The sequence below is a fragment of the Xiphophorus maculatus genome, chromosome 4 (assembly GCF_002775205.1).
Source record: "Xiphophorus maculatus strain JP 163 A chromosome 4, X_maculatus-5.0-male, whole genome shotgun sequence".
NCBI lineage: Eukaryota > Metazoa > Chordata > Actinopteri > Cyprinodontiformes > Poeciliidae > Xiphophorus > Xiphophorus maculatus.
Genome location: NC_036446.1, coordinates 13351753 through 13369511, shown reverse-complemented (window position 1 = coordinate 13369511; position 17759 = coordinate 13351753). Strand labels below are relative to the sequence as shown.

Here is a 17759-nt window from a genome sequence, read left to right as displayed (position 1 = left end):
CAGTGGCATAGAAGTTGTTACCTTTGATATGTGAATTTCCCCGTTTGGTTTATTCATCACTGCAGATTGGTTTGAGCTAAAATAATGAGAGACTTTGTTTCATTGTAAAGGTGAAATTCAGTATTTTTCATGTCTGTACATATAAGCAGATATTTGCCAATAAAAATATTTTTAAAATATTTGCATTTTTCTAGGATATCTCAATATGAATCTATCATCAATCCATGTTATTTCACTCATTTTTTATATATTTTAAATGATATTCTGAGAAAAATGAGAGAAATCGCTCTTTAAAATTTAATAAAGTTGCATCTAACAGGTGAAAACAATGCACTAATAAACTTTACTCCATTATGACTCAGTGAAACTACAGGAGGGATGGACTACGTGTGATGACGATGGGGGGGATTGGCTTGTTAATCATTGAGTTGGTGCAGAGGTTGATCACGACTCAGAATGTGTAGAGATAACATTGAACAGATTTCTGTATTTTAGTCATTTCAGTTTCTCTCTCTGCGCTCTGACAGGTGCACAAACGAGCCCTCAGTTTCTGTTCTTCCTGTTTGGACCGTAAAGATGTTAGCCGTCCATCTTGTCTCATTCTTCTTCTCCAAACTTCAGGAGGATCCTACTAAGAAGGTAGGAGTTTCTTCAGTGAGACTCGGAGGAGTTAATGCATTTTGTTTGTTTATTTACAACTTGATGATGTAGAGGAGCTGTGTAATAACTGCATTTAGTTAGTGGTTTAGTTCAAATTATTTAAAGTTCTTCTTTCTGTTGCAGTCCTGTCTTGGTTTTCAGAATTTGACTGAAAAGAAATGACAAAAAAATATTCCTAAAATTACAAATATTTGTATTAAAGCTGCTTTACATGCCACCTTACTAAAATTAAGAAACTAGACATATAAAGTCGCACTGTAACAAGGTAATATCGTGCTGTAATCATTAGTTACTGTGTCACCATTGGTCCTTAATGATTAACATCTCCCTCTCTCTCTGTTTCTCACACACACACACACACACACGCACACACACACACACTGCTGCTCAACACAGTCATTTAACTGCTGGTCTTACAGGGACAAAGTACCGACACTCCCAGAGAAGATGCACGTGTTTAAATCAAGCAGAGATAGCACATTAGTAATAACTCTGGATAGCGAGACACGGTTTCATAAACTCATGACAAAAGTCAGATTTCAACAAGTTACGTCTCCAAATAAATGTGCGCTACGTTTTCATAAATACTAAGCTCCTAATAAAGTCTTAATTTTAATCTATGTACACGTCTTTATCCTGTTTTATCTCAAAGTTTTTTCCTGTATTTTTATTTCACTCCAAGTTCTCGAAGTAGTCATGCTCAGTGTATATATGTGGATAAATGAATCGCCATAGTAACCAGTAACCAGTTTGGGTCTCTGGTTCTTCCATGCTTACCTTTAAAGCCACATTTTTTATTTTAGTTATTATATTTTCTCCAATTAAAGCTAGTTGTCTCTGCTGAAGCCAGGGAAGTACCATGATGCTGCCACCACCGTGTTTCACCTTTACTGTGGTGTGTTCAGCTGAATGTGCAGCATTATTTCTCAGGCTGCCATCTCCTCCATGGATTGTGGCAAACTATAAAAATAACTTCTTGCTTCTTATCTAGAAATTCCAGTTTTATAGAGTTCACCTGAAATAGTTGTCCTGAAAACAGATTATCCGATTGAGACGTGAATCTGTTCATAGTTTTAATCATTCCGGCTGCTTTCCTGAACAATGTTTTGATTATCTGTGCCACACATTTTCTGTTTTCAAAAGAAACGTCAGATTATGCTGAGATGAAATTACACACAGGAGGACTCTTTAAAACTTTTATGTCTTCTGGAGGCAATTGTTGCACTAAATTTATTTAACAGCCCCAGACTGAATAGAAACTGATACCACACTTGGGAATATTTGCAAAAAAGAAGTTAGATAAGATGAAAATGAGTGCTAAATGCGTTGTAGGTATTCACATCTTTTGGCTCTGTAGATAATAACTTTAAAACAAAATTGTAAATATAAGCTGTATTTAAGTTTGAGGTTAGTTTGTAATCAGGAAAAAAATAAGATAAATAAAAGAAGGCAAAATAACGCATCAATAAACTAACGAGTAGTCTTGATGTTTTTGGAAAACAATTTCTATTTTTATTGGTTAAATACTTTGGTAGATATTATATGAGTTATATTTGTTAAGAGATGCTGCAAAAATATTTATTTAAAATTTATTTTTTTTTAAATTAAAAAAGTCAGGCTGGACTCTAAATGCACACAAAATAACTCTTCCAGTTCTGTGTAAAGAAAACCAGTGGAGCTCACTTCCCTTTAACTCAGCTGGATTTCTCCTGCTGTTCTTTTCTCCGTACAGGTGGACAGGTTCCTGCACGCGATGCGTCTGCAGGATGAGCAGCTCGTCGACGTCTCAAACCGTTTTCTGGCTGAGATGAAGAAAGGACTTTCAGCAGAAAGTCTGGCCGCTGCAGCTGTGAAAATGCTGCCGACTCATGTCCGCTCCACTCCCGATGGATCAGGTTAAACGTCTCCACATAGATTAACTGACTAACTAAACTGTGGACTGCAGAAGCAAGGTGATGGACTTTACTTTGTTCCGGTTTCTGTTCACCCCTGCAGAGAAAGGACAGTTTGTGGCTCTGGATCTCGGAGGCTCCAAGTTTAAGGTTCTCAGAGTGAAAGTCAGAGAGGATGAGGGGATTAAGAAGGGAGGAGTGGAGATGGAGGAGAAAACTTATCCAATACCAGAGGAGCTGCATGAAGGGAGAGCTGTTGAGGTAAAATAAAATAATAATGTTGGTCAGGTTGCAAGCAGAACATGAGCTGAGGTCTTTTCTTCCTTCTCTCTCCTTTGTCTGGTTTCTCATCCGTAGTTATTTGACCATGTCTCAGAGTCTCTGAAGGATTTCCTGCATGAAAAGAACATGAGTCCAGAGAAAAAGCATCCGCTAGCCTTTACTTTCTCCTTCCCATGTGAGCACCCTAGTTTGGATCAGGTAGGATGTCCTCCATCCACAGAAATCTGCTTTGTGACGACCCCGAGTTCATCCCTCTTGTTTACCGTTTCTGCTCTGCAGGGATTGTTGTTAAGCTGGTGTAAAAACTACAAAGTTCGCGGCCTTCAGGGGAAAGATGTGGTCCAGTCCCTCAGGCAAGCCATTGACAGAACCGGGGTACGGCACAAGAATCCACCGCAACGTTTTTATTAGTAATGCCATTGTTCAGAAAAACCCTCAGAGAAAGCTACAAGTTTTATTTCAAGCTTTTCCTCATGTAATCCTCCATCATGCAGCTTGTGTCTTAATGTTTTTCTCTCCTGCGCGCCACAGGATATGGACGTAGATGTCCTGGCAGTGGTTAATGACACTGTGGCGACCATGATGACCTGTGGGTTTGATGACCAGTGCTGTGAAGTAGGACTCATTATCGGTAAGACGAACATTCGCATCGTTTCAGCCGATACCTTTCAAATGTTTTAAAATATACCCAGTCTTCTTATAATTTCAATACAAGTTATATCGTCACGTTTTGTTGTGGCCTGATTATAATGGACATAAAAGGTTGAAAAATATATTTGTTATTTCCAAAGGCACATCAAGATTTTAACCTCAGGTCCAAAATATAAAAGCAAAGTGTATCAATCTGTTTTTTATCTGTTTCATTTCATCTATAAATAAATATATTAATATTAGCAATAAGAAGAGAAAGGAAATAATAATTAGGTTAAAATAATTTATAGGTTGTTCTTATCCGGTTACAAAATAAAGACACTACAAGACATCTTTAAGAATCCACTGACTCCTCCTAGTGGCCATTGTTGATATTACGCTGTTAGTAAAAAAATAGTTTTTACATTTTCTTGCTAAAATGTCTTTACCTTTTTACATCCACAAACTTAAATGTATTTTACTGAGATTTTATGAGATTGACCAACACAAAGATGTTCATAATTGTGAAGTATTATACATACATACATTCATGAGGCATGTTTTTGCCAGTTGTTTGCAAAACAACTCAAACTCAGTGAAATTGGACGTGCATGCTTTGTCCACATGTCCACAGTAAATCCAGGTGTATATTTGGGGTCATTGTCTTGCTGGGAAGGTGAATCTCATCCCCGATGTGAAGTCCTTTATGGTCTTGTTTGTAGCTCCTTTCATCTTCCCATCAACTCTCACTACACTGTAAATAAAACGTCTCTAATTTACGGTAAAACACCGGCAGCTGTGGTTGCCAGAAGGTAACCGTATAAATCCATTTATTACCATATATATCCGATAAAATACATATAAATACAGATTTTACCGTATAAATATTTACCATAGTTATACTGTATATATAAATATAAATATTTTTGCCATATTTATATATGGTAAAATCGATATAAATACAGTTTTATTCTTTACAGATTTGACCATAATTCTAGGTGAAAATATTTTCCATACAGGTGAATATTCTGTATTTAAATATATATAAATACAAATTTTACCCTATAAATATTTACCATATTTATATGCAAGATATAAATATGGTATATATAAAATAAAATATATATATTTTTACCATATTTATGTGGTAAAATCCGTACACATATGGTAAAATTCTGGCACCAACAGCTCCCTCTATTTTACCGTAAATTAGAGATGTTTTTAAGTGGAGCTTCCCCACAGCATGATGCTGCCTCCACTATGAGTCACAGAACAGCTGCATTTATAATGAGAATAAATTACACACAGATGGACTTTATTTACTATTGGAACTAGATTTAAATTAGGGGCAGCAGAGTTAAAGAGGGCACATGTTTCAGATTTTATACATGATAGAGTAATACATGATTTTGAAATCATGTATTACTTCAGCACCCTTACCAAATTGAACGTTTTAATTTTATTTCATCACATAAAACTACATCAACGTGCAGTGAAACATGAGTTTGCAATGTGAAAAATCTGCAGTGATGCAGAGACACGTGTGGCTTCATGTGTATACGTTTGGTGCAACGTGTGTGTTTGTGGGCATAGGAACCGGCACCAACGCCTGCTACATGGAGGAGCTGCGTCACATCGACCTGGTTCAGGGAGACGAGGGCCGGATGTGTGTGAACACCGAGTGGGGCGCGTTCGGAGACGACGGGGCGTTGGATGATTTTATTACTGACTTTGACAGAGACGTCGATGCAGCCTCCCTCAACCCTGGAAAACAAACGTTAGACAAACTCTTCTCTGTTTCTTCTTATACGACGTGACTCTGGCTCATCCGAAACTCTTTTTTTTTTTTTTTTTATATTAACATTTTTATTGAGAAAGCACATTACAATACAATTATATAATTACACCGATTACATTCACATTTTTACATGCTTCCTCTGTTTTCTAATTTAGACAAGAGAGAGAGAAAAAAAAACAAAAAAAAAAAAACAAACAAAAAACCAAAACTTGAATGACAGCAAGGTTTACGAAAAATCAGACACAACAGGTTTGACATATTCTGTCCACTTTGACCATATCTTGTAGAAAGTATCTCTCTGCACATTAATGGAAAAAGATAGTCTCTCCAGTACATAGATCTCTTTCACTACATTTATCCAGTCATCAGTTGTTGGAGGTTCCCGTTTAAGCCATTTCCTTGTAAGGGCCTTTTTGCTCCCGGCCAGTAAAATGAACAGAAGTTTTTGATCGTTGTGGTTCAGTTTGTCAACCGGTATGTTACATAAAAATATGCATTCAAAAGTTAAAGGAAAATTAGCAATGAAGATGTTCTGTAAATGATTATGGATTTGAGACCAATATTGCTGGATGGTTTGGCAGTCCCAGAAAATATGGAAATGATTGGCATCATCCCTTCCACATCTCCAGCAGGTAAAACCCCTTCCCTGGTATCGTTTCTGCTTTGGGGTTATGAAAAATCTTATAATATTTTTCCAGCAGAATTCACGCCAAACCTTCGATCTTGTTGTTGTCCATGGTATCTTACAGATGTGGCCCCAATCATCTTCTGAGATTGTCAGGCTGGCTTCTTTTTCCCACTTCACTTTAATATAATCAGTGCTGTCTTTCTTACACGAAACTCTTTTTATACCTTCTTTTTATGCTTTTTCTTTGTAGATTTGAGAAGATGGTCAGTGGGATGTACCTGGGTGAACTGGTGAGGCTGGTTGTGTTGAAGATGGCTAAACTGGGACTGCTGTTTGATGGGCATGTGTCAGACGCTCTGAGGACCAAAGGGAAGATAACCACTGCAGATGTGGCAGCGATGGAGGAGTAAGCCCACTTCATATTTCTGCTTCACAATATCTGGAAACTGCCCGAACTCTAATAATGTGCTTTTTTCTTCTTTAGGTACATAAACGGTCTGATAAACACTAAGGAAATCCTGACTCACCTGCAGTTGACCCCTTCACCTGACGACTGCGTCGCTGTTCAGCAAATCAGCACCATCGTGTCCTTCAGGTCCTCGAATCTGGTGGCGGCGGGGCTGGCGGCCATATTAACCCGGATCAAGCAGAACCGGAACCTGAGAGGACTGAGAATCACAGTCGGCGTTGATGGCACTGTGTACAAAACACACCCACAGTAAGTCGTCATGGACAAAAATCACACTATATGGAGTGAATAATACAGGACAAAAGCACAGAAATGACTTATTCTCAAGGCAGTTTAGGACCCGATTAAATTCTGAAACAACAAGCCATTATTTATCACATAAATATTTGTTTATTTGTCTTTTGCCCTGTTTTTGCAGCATTTAACCCCTTTGTTATATTATTTTAAGGGCTTTCTTATATTCTGTTATTGCCTGTTTTGTGACTCATTTGATTTTACATGGATTTTTATCAGTTGTCTACAAGCTTTATGTCAGATTTTTATAAGAGTTTAAAAAACATAAATCTTTTGAATCTTTTTGGGGTCTTTCACCGTGACAGGTAAAATTATTATTACTTAAGAGTTAAATATTGAAAAGATTTAGTCTATATAACATACAATGCCATGCAGAAGTGCTTATACAGCTTCAATATTTTCACATTTTGCTGCACTATTGTATTTAATTTGGATCTTACACAGAAATGCTTTTCAAACTTTTTTCTTGTTTTTTTTTTAGCAAATATAGAATCACATTTTGCTTCATTTTTAACAGCGTGCCTCATCACCTCCACTCTTCAACCGACTGAAATTGTTGTTCATTCCCCCGGTTGCATAAAGAGCATCAGTTCTTAAGTCTTGTAACAGATTCTCAATTAGATTTTGGTCTGGACTTTGACTAAGCCCTTTGAACATATGATTGTTGTTTGATCTAAACTACAATCTACACATTTTTAGCGATTGTAGTTCTAGTTGTGTTCTTGCGGTTCTTGAATTGCAAGAAGTCAAACCTCCTCCCGTCCCAAGCAATAGCAGTTTTTGATTTGGGCAGATGCCCAGGGTGGCATTAGAAAGGGAAAAGACACAGAAGAACTTGAAAATAAATTATATGATTATATGCATGTGCAGTGGAGTAAGTATCTGCTTTTTGCTGAAAAAAAAAAGTCCTGAGAATTGTTTGCGTTTTAATTGGTGGAGGGGCAATTAGCATATCAGGGCTCCATTCCTGGTCCAAAGTTTTTTTTATTTGCTAAAAAAAAAAAAAAAAGCATCCCTGCAGCATGATGCTGCCGTCGCCATGTTTCATGGACAGGGTGGTGTGTTGCTGCTTCACTCACACACTTTCACACTTCTTCAGGTATCCTAAGCGCCTCCATAAGGTGGTGCGGCGGCTGCTTCCTGATTGCCAGGTCAGGTTCCTCCTCTCGGAGAGCGGCAGCAGCAAAGGCGCTGCCCTCGTGGCAGCGGTCGCCCAGCGCCTGACATCACAGAGGCGAAAGGTCAGACTGCTTGATCAGATCAGATTTAGGTGTCTGTATACGTTTTCTTCACAGGTGAACCAAAAACAACCCTCCTTGGTATTGACCCTTTGGAACTGCGTCACATAATCATTCGAGGCGCCATGACAGACGTCGGAAGTGTAGGACGGGAGTGTTGAACAGAGCGACTGAAGTTGTTTTCCAAAGTTGTTTTTGCCAGTTTATTCATGGATTCCACTTGTTCGAGTCGAGTTAATTTGTCTGTGAACGTAACACACCTGGTTGAGGCTCATAGTCATAGACGGCGGTATTTATAAAAGTTTTAGTTAGCTTAGAAACCCATCAGTACTTCCTCCCTCTTTTAACGTGTTGATCTAATTACCAATTTTGCCTGAATTCACACCACATGATTTATTTCACTATTTCATAAACCCCTTACACCGGAGAAGTCTTACAAACGTACAACAGACGAAACGCTATCCAGTTTTTTTTTCCATACATGCTAGGCTACATGATGGTGCCACTGTCTCCATGGTTACTAATGGTTATACACTTACCTTCTCCATAATGCGATATTTAATATCTTTCTAATCATACTTATGTTTTACAAGGTAATCTTCTTGCCTTGTAAAAAGTGTTTACTGCAAATCTACGATTACACCGACGGCAGACGGCCATTGCTATTAACGGCTGCTATCCGTGGCCGCCATATTTTTTCTCATTAAAAGTTACAGTAAAATGACAGGTTGGGTTTGCATCCTTGTCTGTTTGTGCAGCCGACCGCACATCATCCTGTGACCATTTTAAAGTGAAGTCAACGAAATAGAATCAGTTTTAGGTTACAGGCGCATTGGTTGTTTTGACAACCGTCATGGCGGAGTTCTGGAGAGCGTGGCGTGACGTGCAAATAGGAAACCTGACACGGTGTTTCTCTGTTCCTGCAGGTGGGTGAAGCTCTGTCTCTGTTCACTCTGAACCAAGAGAAGCTCCAGCTGGTGAAGTCCAGGATGAGGGAAGGCCTGGAGGCTGGGCTGAAGAGCAAAGGCTGCACCATTAAAATGCTTCCCTCTTTCGTATACCACACACCGAACGGCACAGGTGTGAAAATAAACTGGTCTTCACCCCAACATCCCACATTCTCCAAGCGACACACAGTTCTGTCTACCATCTTATCGTAATTTATTTCTAATATAAAACATTTCAGTCCTCATCAAAATTCTTTGGTTTTTCAGAGCGTGGGAAATACCTCGCCTTGGATCTGGGAGGAACAAACTTCAGAGCTATGCTTGTGCGATTTAAAAGACAAAAATCTCGACTTTACCATAAAATTTACACCATTCCCTTGGAGATAATGCAGGGAACTGGAGAGGAGGTAAGGCAAGCCTTCAGCCGTCATGCAAACAAAATAACTCTACAGAGAAATAGACAATCGTATATCAGCTTGTCTAAATAAGTTTCAGTAGAAGATAAAATCCAGTTCAGTGATTTGTCAAATCTCTTTCTCTCAGTTGTTTGACCACTTGGCTCAGTGTGTTTGTGACTTCCTGGACTACATGGGGCTGAAGAAAGTTCGCCTTCCTGCAGGATTCACCTTCTCTTTCCCCTGTCAGCAGTCAGGCATTGATACAGTAGGTGAACCTGTATCACTTTGAGCTCTGTTAGATTTACTTAAAAAAAAACATCCAGCATTATTTTGTTATTTAAATGATTGTAGGGCACATTGGTGAGCTGGACCAAAGGCTTTAAGGCTACGGACTGTGAAGGAGAAGATGTTGTGAACATGCTCAGAGAGGCCATCAGAAGACGCAACGTGAGTCCAAATAACACAAACTCTTATTATACAGCAAAGATTGGACTGGAATGCATGTTAGGGTTGCCAAAAATATTACTCAAGTTAGAGTAGCTCTTCTACGTCAACATATTTTACTCAATTAAAACATTTCAGCCACATTTAGTTGTGTCAACTATCTTCTACTCTTCAAGTCTAATAAATTTAGTGAGTTTTAGATTTTGAAGCTAAATGTTAAAGATAAACTTACAGTAGTAAGTTGTGTTAACTTTTATATTGTGACTTCCTGGACTACAGGGGGCTGAAGGAAGTTCGCCTTCCTGCAGGGAATAAAGAGTTGAATAAACTAGATTTTTTTGGTTAACACTTAAAAAACCTGAAAGAAGATAAAGACAAGACTGGGAACTATTTCCCAGAATGCTTAGCTTCATGCTTCTGTATCCTGAGATGGAAGTGCGTTTTCCTTGATCTGACTCCTGTGTTTTATTAAGTTTGCAAAGCTTGAGGAGAACGTTTTGTTCACACTAAATGTTTCTGAGCTGAATTTATTGTAATGTTTAATAAAATTCATTATCAGATTAGAAATTTTGTTCATGCAATTTGAAACAAGAATTTAAATTATTTAAATTATTGATATTGTGAGAGAATTGTGGCTCTTTAACTAGATGAGGGCAGTTTTTTTCTTGCATATTGTGAAATAATTATTTAGTTTAAATTGCAGCATTAAGACTCACGTAAACGTGACACAACTGGAGTCTTCATGAGTGTTTATGAATGTTGTCATTCTTTTAATGTTCTTTTAATTCAACTTTGCATTAAAAGTGTAATTATTTAGCGAATGACACTTTCATGAAGACTCCTTTGTGTTCATGACAGTGTTATATCAGTCGTACGCACACCCTTTCAAATAAACCATTTAACAATCAAGATCTACTTTGTGTCTGTCTGTCATAAAATCAAAATAATGTTTTGAAGTTTCTAATGTGTCAAAATCTAAAAGAATAAACCCCAGAGGTGTGAGTATTTTTGTAAGGCATAACTAATTCAGTGACGTGTGTGTTGGTGTTTTTCATGCCTTCAGGAGTTTGACTTGGACATCGTTGCTTTAGTCAACGACACAGTTGGGACCATGATGAGCTGCGCCTATGAGGATCCTAAATGTGAAGTTGGAATGATTGCAGGTATGTCACAGAGAGTCTCTACGAATAAAAGACATTCTGGTTCATCACTGGGACTGTGGTTATGACAGCATGAAGGTTTGTAGAGAGGCGTCAGCTCTGGATTCAACCTAACCAATTGAAGAAGGAGCATCGTAAATGGCTGCTATGATGTATTCCTACTGGGAAACAGTGAAAACGTTTGGTGAAAATGCCTAAACTAAAACCAGCTGGTGTTCTGTGTTTCAGGAACAGGCTCCAACCTTTGCTACATGGAAGAACTGAAGAACATCGAGAAGCTGGAACAGAGCAACGGCATCCTGAAGACAAATGAACAGACGTCGGAAGGAGAGGAAGGCGAGGTAAAGAGGCAGATTGTAGGAAATTAGAGGGATGAAGAGATTATATTCATGCTTATGGAAAAGGATTAGGGGCACTGAAAAAAAAAATCCGACTTCTACGTCTTTAATATAAGATTAAAGACATAACTTTGAGATTAAAGTTTTAATTCTGAAATTGATTAAATCCTGAATTCTGAGATTAAAGTCTGAAATCTTTTTGTTGAGGGGCCCTAATCCTCTTCCATACCTAGAGGATTAAAGGATGAAACAATTAATTGTCTTTATCGTGATGAATTCACTTTTAAAATAATTGTTAACTGGGCGTGCTGTGGTGGCGTAGGGGTTAGCGTGACCCACGTTTGTAGGCCTTGAGTCCTCGGTCCGGGTCCGGGAGTCGCGGGTTCGACTCCCGGACCCGGTGATATTTGCAGCATGTCTCCCCCCTTTCCTGTCAGCCTACTTTCATGTAAGGGACACTAGAGCCCACAAAAAGGGCTCCCCTCAAAGAGGGGAGAGAGAAAAAAAATTGTCAACTAATTGAATTATTGATTAATCGTTAACTGGAGTAAACAATCTCCAAAAAGGCCATTTGCTAATGAACATCATATAGGTTTAACCTAAAATTATATATATATATATATATATATATATATATATATATATATATATATATATATATATATATATATATATATATATATATATATATATATATAATATTTTGTGCTTAAGATAAAAAAAATCTTTAGTCTAAGAAAATATTCTACCCAGAACTCCTCAATTTTAGCTTCAGCCAGTTCAAAAATCTCTTATTGATCACCTTTTTCTATCCAGTTGTTAATCGGTTAATCGGAAAAATAATAAACAGGAATTGAATTATTTGTTTCTTTTTCATCTTTTAATGTAGTTTTAATATTGCATAAAAAGGGCTTAAGTGGTTAAATAAAAAATCAACAGGATGTTCCAATTTTTGATCCGAATAGCTGATTAATCGTCCAAATAATTGATTACTAAAATAATAATTAGATGGAGCCCTAGTTAATGGTTTAGTTTTTGTTTGCTTCCAGGCTGCTGTGAAGTCGGACCTGAAGATGTGTGTAAACACAGAGTGGGGCGGTCTGGGCGATGACCGCTGTCTGGAAGACATCATCACACCTTATGATGCCGAAGTGGACATACACTCAGTGAACCCTGGAAAACAAAGGTCATCCAATATTCCTCATTTATTATTATTATTCTCCTTCCAGCAGCAGAGACATGCAGAGCCTGTTTCTCCATGCGAATGTGTTCGTTAGTCGAGTTATTTTCTTCTGCTTCATGTTCAGGTTTGAAAAGCTGACCAGTGGGATGTATCTGGGTGAAATCGTCAGACAGGTTTTACTGGATCTGACCCGAAGAGGCCTCCTGTTCAAAGGACACGTCACCGAAACCTTAAAAACCCCCGGGATATTTGAAACAAAATATCTCTCACAAATAGAGAGGTAGCAGAAGCGGTTTAGGAATATTTCAGGCGCATTCCCAGCTGGGTTTTTCTTTTCTTTTCTCCAGTTTTAGATGTTTGCTGCTTTGTGTTTCCTCTGCATAGCGATCGCTTGGCTCTGCTGCAGGTCAGGTCTATTCTGCAGCAGCTGGGGCTGCACGGCACCTGTGACGACAGCATCATTGTCAAGGAGGTATGAAACAGTTTTCTAGTTTTCTGAAGGGAACTGCAACAGGTTTCTGTAAGTAGTTTGGTCAATCATACTTTAAATCTTGTGTAAAACATTTAAAGCCTGTATTTGACTGTAAACTGATTTTTTTTTTTAAAACTAATAGGTTCAAGTTTTTCCACTTTTTAACACCTAGTTTCCTTTTTTCACTCAAATGTCTCAGTAAAGTTTTATAGGTTTCATATTTATTAACTCCTGGAAGAGGAAGATTATTCTTAATAAATGAAGATTACTAAAACATTAATCTGATATAACGTAGATCAGGGGTCTGCAACCTTTTACAATAGCTCGTCATAACTTTGACTAAAAATTAGAAAACACCCATTAATGTTTTAAAATATAGATATAACAAATGCATTTTTAAGCAGTTTTTCACTGGATTTCCAAAAATAATGGCATGAAAAGTACCAATAAAATGTTTTAGATCTACTTTTTTTCTACATTTTCCAACCAGAATACAAAAAAAGAATATCCATCCACTTTTATGTTGTTCTTTATTTTAAATCTTGGAAACAGGAATAACATGGTGGTTCTTAAAAAATGAGAACAAATTTCCTGCACTAGATATTTGTCCTATCTTTTTTCAAAAAGCCATGTGACATTTATGGCTGTAAGTGAGTTTTATTTGTCTGTCCTCACAGCAAAATGGTTCGTTAGGTTGTAAAGGTTGCAGGTCAAACTCAAGGCCCGGGGGCCAAATCCGGCCCGCTAGTGCTTTTTATTCAGCCCTCTTGACTCTAGAGAGACACATAAAGAGAGCCTTCAGAAATATTTCCTAAATATTATTTTATCAATCAAATCAAATTAGTTTTTATCTGTATTCTGCTTAATGTGAAACAAGTTTATTTAACTTTAAGAAGGACTCATCGAATGCCTTTTTATTCACATTTTAATAGTTTAATTGATAGTTTTATTGACAAATTTTGTCACAACTGGCCCTTTGAGGTCATTTATGATCTTGATGTGTCCCAAGTTCAAATTGAGTTTGACGCCTCCGCTATAGATGATAAGCATCTATAGCAGATTTCCAAACATTTCCAAGTTTTAGGGTGTGGCTAATGGAAACCTCCCTTCCTTTTATGGGAATGAAGTAACCAACTAATCTGCAGTATGGAAAGATATGCAGCCAGAGATTGGCTGGTTATTTCCAGGTCACAGCTTCTGACCTGCAGAGTTTAGCACTTTTCCATTAAAGCCCTCGGTAAGTGTAACTCTTGAAATGCTTCCTTAAAATGTTCCTCTTTAGGAAAACACATGGAAATGTCTGATTTATGACTCGAATAATCTCAATCCCTCTTGGAAATCAATATGTAAACAAAGTTCAAAGAAATAGGTACATTTATGGTTACATTTTTAACTTATCCAGTTACTTATTGGTCTTATTTTTTACAAGGTTTTTCTATTTTTACTTCATCTTTCATTTAAAAATGACACAACAGAATAGGTGTTGAGTGTCTTTGTGCACTTTTAAGTTGCATTTTATTAATTTCAGAACTTGCAAAAGACCAAATTATTAATACCTTCAGACAGGGGTGTCCAAACTTTTTGACACATGGACCAAAATCATGAGGTCAACAGAACTAGAGGGCCAAAGAAGATAATTTTACCTACTCAATAGGAACAAATAGAACAAAATGTGGTCAATTCTGAACAACAAAATAAGGCTTTAAGTCGCTCTTTGTTTGAAAACGCTAGCTGTGTTTAGGAAAGTTTAACAAATTAACTAAAATCAGATTTTCAGTAAAAATCACAGGGTAGATGAGGTGCCTGCAAGACAAAGCAAAGAATTTGATTATTTAAAAACGAATAATTGGTGTAATAATTGGCGATGTTGCCAACTTTTTCTGTTGTAAGAAGATTTAACTTTACCTGTGATCATTTTTAGAAACAGAATGTCTCCATTTTTTTATTAGCTTCTTCAAAAATAATTGTGCAGCTTGATGCTGTTGATATTGAGTAATGTGTTTTGAGCAGTCGTGGTGTTATGTGTCTCAGCTAGCTGAAGATGAGCATTTCGATTGTTGTGCAGGTATGTGGGGCGGTGTCACGTCGTGCGGCTCAGATGTGTGGAGCAGGAATGGCAGCAGTGGTGGATAAAATCAGAGAAGACCGAGGGCTGGAGCGTCTGAGCATCGCTGTGGGCGTAGACGGCGCTCTGTATAAACTGCATCCTCAGTGAGTTATCTCTGCTGCTGCTGCTGCTGTGTGAATCATCCGTTCATCCCTAAATGCTTTATTCTCTCTGCCGCTGCTTGTAGTTTCTCGCAGGTCCTGAAGGAGACTGTGGGGGTCATGGCTCCCCACTGCAATGTGACCTTCCTGCCGTCAGAGGAGGGCAGCGGGAAAGGTGCCGCCCTCATTGCAGCCGTGGTCCGACAGAAGCAGGAGAAGTGACCGTACAGGACAGGAAATGATAACACTTTCCCCAGAAACAACACAGAAGAGAGAAAAAGTGCAAATAACTTTCAATGTTAATAGAACTACACCTAAATTAGGGGATTTTTACATATAAGAGTGACTGTCTGGTAACTTTTATTATATTAAGGGACCTTATATACAGTAAATAGTCAGCATGCCCTGCCACAGGTTAGATTTGCTTCTCCTCCAACTTGTGAAAACTGTTTCTCTTCTCTTTTTATGGTTCAACGTGAGGTTTGTTTATAATAAACACATGCAGTGATCACGTTTTTAATTTCTTGTCATTCTATAAATCTATACATTTCTAAATGATTAGGATTTAGAAGTTCAGAAAGAAGTGAATCATTGTGAAGTGGAAGGAAAAGGACAAATTGTTTTCAGAGGATTCTCAGAAAGAAATCTGAATTGTGCAAAGTAACAATTGGCGGACTACATATATAAAGATCAGTTTTCAAATCTTGGAAATATTTTCAAATGGATTTCGATATAGGACATGTTTAGGCCCTTGTAAGGCTTTGGTTTTTAACCTGTTGTACCTCTGTTTGGATGTTATTTAATTTCATGACTTCTTAAGGGAGTCAGAAGATTTTATTTAGGATTATCTGATTAAGGAAGATTAAATATATACACAAATCACAGTTTTCAGATTTTTTGTTGTAAAACTGTAGAAGAACCATGTATAATTCCCTTTCTCTTCACAGTTATCTACTTCTCTTGTGTTGGTTTAATTCCAGCAAAATTACATTTGTTGGCTTTGACTTGACTAAATAGTTTTCTTTTGCAAGAATTGCTGTAAATATAAGAATTTAACTTTGTTTTGAACTCGTATTTGGCTGTTCTGTTCCTCCAAGCAGAGCTCTCCAGTCTCTAATCATCAGAGCGCTGTGGGAAAATGTGTCAAAGCTACAGCTGTGCGACCACATGCCTCTGTTAGCTGTGCACTGATTAGACTCTCAGTTTTCCTGATATAAGGGTTTATGTCGGGTTTTAGAAAGAGGAGTACACATAAACATTCACATACTGTCTATGGTTAGCATATGGTTAGATGAATTACATCTCTCTTAGGTGATGTATACTTAGAAACTCTTATGGTTACATTTGTTTTATTACTATTTAACATCTTAGATAAAGTAGCTTGTCAATGAATAAGCAATTTTTAAAGTATATTTTATTCTGTTCTATTTCCTGTGAGAACTCCAGTCTATACAATAAGACGTCTCCTGCTTGTGCAAAATTTTATTTCTAACATTCAGCTGTGATTTCTTAAAGGTGGTGTATTATTTTAAAATTTGCCTAGAGTCTGGATATTAAAAATTTATTATTTCAAAACCTCAGTTCTTGGTTTGAGACTCAGTTTTGCATTAATGTTAGGAACAGGTAGTGAATTACAATTAATAAGTAAGCTATCCGGAAGCTAAAATGGACAAAATGTTATTGCAGAACCTACACTAAGATACTTAATTGTCAATATTTCACTTTATTTGTTTAAAAAAATCTAATTACGGCAACTTAGTACTCTTAGCCTGAAAAAGTCTCCATAAAATTAAATATTGCAACTTAAGTTTACATTTGGCTGCTCTTATGATAACATAAATGTAAAAATAGTAAGAGTAAATCTGGAAAAATAATAAAACTTGTGTAACTGAATATCCGATAAAGTCGTGGTTATGTCGCTATGCATTTGTGAACGTGTGGGGGTTTGGTCAGCACTGATGAAGACCAGGAGGAGGAAAGGAATCCTGCCGACAAGATTTCTCAACAATAACAACAACAAACGCTCTGTTCAGCTTTTTTTGGCTGATTCTCAGACCGTGTGACCATTGGTTTGTCTGTCTGTGCTTGTAAGAATCTGAAAATGCACACAATTTCATCCATTTTATTAAAGTATTAACTGAACAAGGTGGTCTTAATATTGTGTTTACATGCTGTGTTATGATCCAAGTATAAAGATATGATGATACTATATTTGTATCCTAATCCACTCAAACCAGTGACAGATTAACAGTTTTTTGAAGATAAGAGTGTGTGTTTGAGTAAAGACGAAAGAAGATCCATTGCACCAAAATACAGATAGCGAGGAAAGACAAAGCAAGAAATGCCAGAATGAAAAGCAACAGTGGTTAATCTGCTAGGGATTAAAATGTTAGAGTGTTACCAGATGAGGGCAACGTCACACCTGCTAATCCCTCGCTGTCCTGACCTACTGTCTCCCCGCTGAATCACACACGCAATGACGCTGCAGTAATGCTGCAGCCAGAGCTCCTGCAGAACCCCCACACTCTGAACATTTTCCCCTCATCTCATAAATATTTCACCTCCAGCTTTAAGATCTCTTTCTTTCAATCTGATCGGTCATTCCTCAGGGAGCAAGGTGTCCGAGTCCCTTTGTGTGCAGAACAATGCGTGCATGTGTCTTTGCTTCCTATTCAAACCAACAATAAGAGCTTTGACACACATTCACTGTCGGTCACA

At 37.6% G+C, this 17759-nt stretch overlaps 1 protein-coding gene across 2 annotated transcripts; it reads left to right on the top strand.

The window, feature by feature from the left end:
- The first annotated feature begins 430 nt into the window (after positions 1 to 430).
- LOC102222010 (putative hexokinase HKDC1) lies at positions 431 to 16102 on the top strand. Of its 2 annotated transcripts, XM_014470696.2 has the most exons (21): positions 431 to 639; positions 2393 to 2555; positions 2656 to 2813; positions 2910 to 3032; positions 3114 to 3209; positions 3366 to 3465; positions 5058 to 5241; positions 6141 to 6296; positions 6375 to 6608; positions 7753 to 7894; positions 8818 to 8971; positions 9106 to 9245; positions 9382 to 9501; positions 9588 to 9683; positions 10744 to 10843; positions 11069 to 11181; positions 12228 to 12364; positions 12486 to 12641; positions 12746 to 12833; positions 14899 to 15044; positions 15128 to 16102. In XM_014470696.2, the coding sequence occupies exons 1-21, from the start codon at positions 577 to 579 to the stop codon at positions 15261 to 15263; spliced, it is 2805 nt and encodes a 934-aa protein (XP_014326182.1). In that variant the 5' UTR covers positions 431 to 576; the 3' UTR covers positions 15264 to 16102. The 2 variants fall into 2 exon arrangements, with proteins under 2 accessions (XP_014326182.1, XP_023187701.1); XM_023331933.1 differs by lacking the exons at positions 431 to 639; positions 2393 to 2555; positions 2656 to 2813; ... (2 more) ...; positions 3366 to 3465; positions 5058 to 5241 and adding exons at positions 5290 to 5894; positions 5964 to 6038.
- The last annotated feature ends 1657 nt before the right edge of the window (positions 16103 to 17759 follow it).